At 48.8% G+C, this 6,952-nt stretch overlaps 1 protein-coding gene across 2 annotated transcripts in view; it reads left to right on the forward strand.

The window, feature by feature from the left end:
* The window catches only part of SHROOM3 (shroom family member 3), a 258,394-nt gene extending 251,778 nt beyond the window's left edge, over nt 1–6,616 (forward strand). For both annotated transcript variants that reach the window (XM_050945100.1, XM_050945101.1), the window contains exons 10-11: nt 4,348–4,620; nt 5,591–6,616. In XM_050945100.1, the coding sequence (XP_050801057.1) occupies nt 4,348–4,620; nt 5,591–5,950 (633 nt within the window). In that variant the 3' untranslated portion in view covers nt 5,951–6,616. The remainder of the gene's footprint in view (nt 1–4,347; nt 4,621–5,590) is intronic.
* The last annotated feature ends 336 nt before the right edge of the window (nt 6,617–6,952 follow it).

The following is a 6,952-nucleotide window of genomic DNA, read 5'->3' on the forward strand; positions in this document are numbered from 1 at the left end:
CATTGTAAATATGCAAAGGAGTGTGTGAACTGGCACTTGGAAGGGCAGGAGAGTCACTGATTAATGAATACCAAGTAAGTACTTTCAGGTCCATTTCAGCCTCCTAGGCATTCCAAGACAGAGTTCTGATTAAAAGGTATGTTTGCTCCTTGCCTCCACCTCCACCAGCTGAAAACCTTCTGGTACAAGGGGGCTCAAGGACAGGGACTATACACACAGACAACGTTCTGAACGACCTATCGGTTCTCCTGCAAAACTCGCAGATAACCAGTGATTGGCGCCACTGATCCAAAGCTCATGGAAGTCAATGGAAATGTTCCCATTGGGCCTTTGAACGGCTCTGTGGTGTTTTCCCATTTGCCACTGTAATAATTCAGCTGCCTTCTTTGCTCCTTTGGCTACTGACTCTCTGCCCCCAGTTTCCCAGGCACATGAATTCTAGCTGGGTTGCCACAGCTGCACCTTGCAAAAGACAAGGGACCTCAGTTCTGTTCTCCCATATGCCGGTGTAAATCTGGAGTGAATCGACTGCAGCCAGTGGAGCTACCCAGGAGCAAGTGAGCCAAGTCTCAGGACAAACCCTTCGGCACAGGGAGGTTCTGCCCCCCAGCCCAGTTTAATAGGATGAACCTGAATTCAGCTGATGATGTCCTGCATCCCAGCCTCACAGCTAGTGGTTTCACATTGATCAAAAGTGGAGTCTCATCTGTAGCATACAGTAGAAACACGTTCTTTCCTACTGAGGAGCAAACTGGGTCTGCGGTCAGAGGTGTTAGTGCCAGGGGGTGCTGCTTGGTGTTTGCTTGGCTGTTGCGGGGCAGGGGGGGATCGGAGTAGCAAAGGCTTCCTGATCACATGTGGTGCGACCAGTGTGGTTCTCTTATGTGTTTGGAATGACTGGGCTGGATCCTCAGCTACGGCCAAGGAGCACAAAGATGCTCTTTTCACTCCCACGATCCTGGGGCTGCTCTGTGCCTTTTGGCTCTCTAGCACAGATTGTAACAGCCTGAAGGCTGCTCTAAACTACATCAACTGCGAAAGACAACAAGGGGCCATTAGGGCAGGGGTTCCCAAACTGTGGACCACAGCCTAAAGGTGGGCCACGGCACAGTCCCTGGTGGTCGGCCATGAGTGGCGTTTGGGAGGGGCGTGTTGCCCCACCAAACTGTGTATGTTGGTGGAGTGCCACTGGAGACGGCCTGCGCCTAGGGCTGGAAGAGCCCAGCATCCCCGGCAGGTGGCAGAGGTCAAAGCAGAGCTGCCAGATGGAGGGCAAGGAGAAGGAGTGAGCCCCAAGAGGCGACAGCTCATAGGGTGGCTGGAAGAGGCTGGAAGATTCCCAGCTCTTTCTGCTCTGAGTGGCCGCACCCCATGATCCGTGGCTGTCAGGCTCCCTGGAATATTGGTCACGTGGGTCCCCCAGGTACCGGGACTTGGCAGTGCCGCTCGGTTTCTACCTGGACAACGCCATGATGGGGACCATCACGGTAACGGCCAGGCCTCTTCCCGGCAGTGGCAGCCCTCAAGCCCTTTGTTCTTTCCCAGGAGGGAGTGTCTGTGAGGCACACAGGGTGCTGGGTGTTTGACTGGGGCAGGGCTGCAGGTGACGAGCTCAAGGCACTCAGCATGCTGCTGAGGCAGGAGGTGTTGGCGGGGGCTGGCCGTGGCACCTGCCTGGCCCCTTCGCTTTCTCGCTGGCCCTGGTCCCTGCTGAAGCAAGGGGCAGCTCACGCTCTGTGGTGTCCCTCTCCCTGACGGATGCATGTTAATAGTGGGCTGAAGTGCCCATTGCAGCTGCACCAGCGAGCCTCCGGGGAAAAAATTTGGGAACCCTGCACTAGGGCATAGGGATCCCCAAACCATGCCCCTTTTCCATGGCCACACCTCCTTGCACTGACTGCAACAGAGACTGGTGTAGGAGCAGCTATGGCGGCTCAGAGAATCCCCCTGAGGATCTGCCTGCACAGGGAACAGGACCGGCGCTAGAGTTTTTCGCGCCCTAGGCGTACGGCCATTTCTCCGCCCGGCGCGCTGCTCCCGCGGCTCCGGTGGAGCTGCCGCAGCCATTTCTGCGGAGGGTCCGTTGGTCCGCGGCTCCGGTGGAGCTGCAGCAGCCATTTCTGTGGAGGGTCCGTTGGTCCGCAGCTCCAGAGGAGCTGCCGCAGCCGTGCCTGCGGGAGGTCCACTGGAGCCTCGCGGGAGCAGCGGACCTTCCGCAGGCACGACTGTGGCAGCTCCACCTGAGCCACCTGCCGCTCCCCTCGCCCCCGGCAAAATGCCGCCCCTGAAAATCCTGGCACCCTAGGCGATTGCTTAGTTTGCCTCAATGGAAGCGCCGGCCCTGACAGGGAAGGCTGAATTCATCAAGACTAGAACCACTTTGCAAGGGTAGAGCGTTGCAAAGTGACCAAAGCACAACTCAGGATCAGAGCCATTCATAGGATGTGTTTGTACTCCAGTAAGCTCTGAGGCCGCAGTCACAGCTGGGCCCCATTGAACTAGACTCTGCACAAACACATAGGAAGATACAGTCCCTACCCTGATGAGCTTACAGAATAATGCTAATGAATCAGGAACTGAGACTATAATTTCTCTTCCCCCTTCCAAAAACCATTCTGCTCTGCATTGGTACCTGACAACCAGTCATCTTCCCCTTGGGGATTCCCAGCTATAAAATGAAATGGCTTAGCTGTGCCTCATCACCATGAACCTGGGCAGCGGAAATCTATGGTCAGAAGTATTTGTTCACATTTCACTGACCCTCGGCACTGGCACAGAAATGTTAATGGACTCCAGTGCAATCAGAAAACTAACCGCTGGTGACAGCTCTAGACTCCAACAGATGTGTGAATAATGCAGCCATCTAGTGGTAACCGGCTAAACGGTATTGTATTATTTAGATACAGGGAAGCTTGCACTGAAAACCACCTCTAATGGGCAACTCCTTGCTTTAAAAGACCACTTCCAAGCATCCCCAGGGTTTCCACTACAATTTGTTTGACTGTAGTTAAAGATCCACTTTATTTGAAGCACAGAGTCTGCCTATGTGAAATTACCAGCACTTCTGATAGAAAGAGGGTTGTTCCTTGAAACATTTCAATACCCCAGGAACTTACTCTTTGGAATGAGACCTCATATTGTACCCTGTAGCCTGTATGTGCAGTGCATATTCAACTATGCATAATGATGTATTGTTACGCCCCAGGAAGCTGAAAGCAAAAGCAGCACACGTGGTGTTCCATCGGTTCCTAATGCACACTCTGCTGTGGCTTACTGCTAAGTGAAAGCAGAGCTATAGCATTACCAGCCTCATACCAGGGAATACATGTACTTATTGCTTTCCTCCAAATCCTAATCAGAATCATGCTCTCCAGGACATGCACAGCACGGCTGCACTTCAAGGTGGTTTTCCCATTGGCTGTGGAACAGCTGCAGGGGGTTTCACAAAATGAGCTTTAACTCTCTTTAGCTGGTAAAACTACTTGCTGGTTTGTTTCTTTTTGCCGAGGGCCACGTCAGCCCAGGCGGTAGGTTCTGCCAAGGGAGAAATGCCAAGGATCCGGCTGAAGCTGAAATTGAAAGTGGCACTTGCACCTGATGTTGAGGTTTCTAAGTCCTTGGAAGCCTCTGGCTCTTAGCACTTCATAGTGCATTCTAAGAGGGACAAAAATAGGAGGGAAAAACATGACAAGTTTTTTTCCTCTTTTCCCTCGAGGCTTTTTGATCCAGCTTGCACTATGCAGCTAACAACTTCCAGCCCTGGCATTTGTTACACCTTAACAGCTCAGGCCAGAGTCTTGGATAATTAGTCAAGCTTGCTCCCTTTTTAAATCAATTTTTAAAATAATATTTATTTGACCAAAGGATAATGCAAAACATAACATGTAAACAAGAATCCTGAAGGTGTGGGAGTGTGATAAAGGTACTTAAGTGCCTAACGCCCGTTGATTTCAATATATAAAATCTTATAAAGCACTCTTCATCCAGAGATCTGAAAACACTTTACAAAGGAAGAGAAGTTCACTATTCCCTTTAAGGTATATCAAGTGGTGCATCAAGATGTGGCACCAAAAATCTTGCCCAATCATTACAAAAGCAGGTTACAATTTAGGCTACTAGGCAGGTAAAGCGATACCTAATATCGTTCGACCAACAGCTCAAAACTTCTCACATTGAGTTTCACTGTCTCCTCCATTTCCTCTTCTCTCTCCAGCTCATCCCACTGTGACCATTGTCAGCATTTGTTGAATTTTCATTCTAATGGGACCAGGGCCATGTTTTCATTTGGTCACACCGACAGCACAGCATACACCATAAAGAACAGTAATAATATTTCCCTCCTACCAGGCTGAGCTCATCGCAAGTTTGTCCCACAAACTGGAGATCTTGAAGGAAGCTAAGGAGAGCCTGCTAGCAGACATCAAGCTGAATAATGCCCTGGGAGAGGAGGTGGAGGTGTTGATCAGCGAGTTATGCAAGCCCAACGAGTTTGACAAATACATGATGTTCATAGGCGACCTGGATAAAGTGGTGAACCTCTTGCTTTCCCTCTCAGGGCGTCTGGCCCGGGTAGAGAACGTTCTGAGTAGCCTAGGTGAAGATGTGAATCCTGAAGAGCGGGTATGTCTCTTTTTGTAAACTTTAGAGCGTTGTGATTTTTGAGAGTGCTGAACAAACGGGTGATTAGAAGAACACGCACATATAGGATGGAACTTTCAAACGGGTTTCAAGGAGTTAGGTGCTTGACTCCCCGTGAAAGACAACGGTAACCAGGCCTCTAAGTCTCTTAGGAACCTTTGAAACTCCCAGCCATATATAAGATTGTAGCCTACAAAGTGAAGCCAACAGTTGAGCCTGTTCCATGGGTATAAACCTTCGTGAACATGACTCTGGCCCCATGACTCTTGGCTGATATTTTGTACAAATGACTCTCACTCCATGCATCTTGGAAACTTAAAAAAACCATTTGTTTTTGGCTGGTCTTACCGTCAGCTGTGCAAGCTAAACTGCAGACGAAGCAGCACATAGCTGGACAAATGGTGGTCTCCTAGCTCCAGCTAAGCGTGTTTTAGCTCTCTTTGGCCAGACCATGCATAGAGGGGAAAGCATGGTAGAAACCATGGCTTGATTGTGTTTTGTTAACAATTTCTAACCCCATCTGCACTATGTTGACCATGCAGTATGAAGTATTGTTATAGCAGTGTTGGTCCTAGGATGTTAGAGAGACAAGGTGGGTGAGGTAATATCTTTTATTGGACCAACTTCTGTTGGTGAGAGAGACAAGCTTTCAAGCCTGGTGAGTGAGACAACAAGAGTTGTATGGCTCAAAAGCTTGTCTCTCTCACTAACAGAAGTTGGTCCAATAAAAGATATTACCATGTTGACCAAACAGTTTCAGAAGATGACTGAGTAGGATTCATGTTTGATCCACATTGAAATGTTATTCCCCTTCTCCGTGTGTGTGACCATGTATGGGGGAAGCATAGTCCCCAGGCCATCACTGCCGGAGGAGGGAAAGGCTGTCTATGGGGAGGGAAAGATGTCGTTGGATTAGCACTGTAATGTTAACTCCCTGTCTCTGATGTGGCAGAGCTCTCTGACTGAGAAAAGGAAGCTGCTGGCTGGCCAGCACGAGGATGCCCGGGAGCTGAAGGAGAACCTGGACCGGCGAGAACGTGTGGTCTTGGACATCTTGGGCAATTACCTCTCAGAGGACCAGCTCCAGGAGTACCAGCACTTTGTGAAGATGAAGTCCGCGCTTCTCATAGAGCAGCGTGAGCTGGATGACAAGATTAAACTGGGTCAGGAACAGCTCAAGTGCCTGACGGAAAGCCTCCCTACAGACTTCATCCCCATGGACAGAACAGCAGCAGCTGCCAGAGCCACAGCAGCCACAACCCCCCCGGGGCTCAGCAGTAGTTTACCTACACCATCGGCCTCTTCACTTTAACCTTTCCCAGACAAGCCTCGGGTACAGCTCTTCTGCTTGAGTTTACTTAATCGGAGTACTTTTCTGAGAGCTCTCAACAATTCCAATGGAGCGATGGGTTTAAAAAGAGAATTCGAGGAAGGAAAAAAACAGTAATAAAGTCTTTGCATTCCTCTCCCTACGCCATTGCCCTGAGAGCTCACTAGGAAAACTTAATCTAACCTGGCTCACGCTAGAGGGAGGTGAACAATTTCCCTGGCTATAAGGTATGAGGAGGCAGCACTTATTTTTGAATGGGCCAGCTTATCATGAACAAACATGTCATCTTTGGTAACCTGGTGTGGTTGCCTCTGCTCCCCCCTGCCCCCATACCTCTATCAGAGTGAGGCACCATTGTTTAATAATGAAGGATCTGAAAGAATGAAGCCTTAAAAATAAAACCAACCCATGATACTCCTGAACATTATTGATATTTATATTTTTTAAAAACAAGACAGAAAGTGTAAGTTGTTGTACATATGCTAGTCAGTTACTTGAGTCTTGGTTCTGTACGTAGAAAATGCATTTAATTTTGTATTTTGTGAAAACTTAACAAAAAGAGGAATCTCCAAAGATAGTCGCACCCTAGAATGGAGCAGCTTTTCGGGGGCTTTTTACATAATAAAGGGCTACCAGAAAAAGCTTCAACCTGTTTCAACATTTGCTGAATGTACCAGTAAGTGTCCTTGCGAAGGAGACTTTGCCAAGCAAAGTATAATCTATCCTCTTCTGGATCCCGTGGCTTGATACATCCAGAGTTTAAAAAAGCACTTGTGTGAACCAAGCAACTCAGGAGTAAAAGTTAGGATGAAGCAAAAAGATTCCCTTCTGGTTCTGGGTTCACAGATGATTTAAGGCAATACAAAGGCAAGGTCTGTGTTTAAAGCAGCCTGAAGGTTGTTAGTTTGATTTGGGAGAGGGTCTTTAAAGGGCATTACATATAGGGTGCTTTTTCTAAAGGGGATGACGTACATACCAGCATAT

The sequence above is a fragment of the Gopherus flavomarginatus genome, chromosome 3, assembly GCF_025201925.1.
Source record: "Gopherus flavomarginatus isolate rGopFla2 chromosome 3, rGopFla2.mat.asm, whole genome shotgun sequence".
Classification (NCBI taxonomy): domain Eukaryota; kingdom Metazoa; phylum Chordata; order Testudines; family Testudinidae; genus Gopherus; species Gopherus flavomarginatus.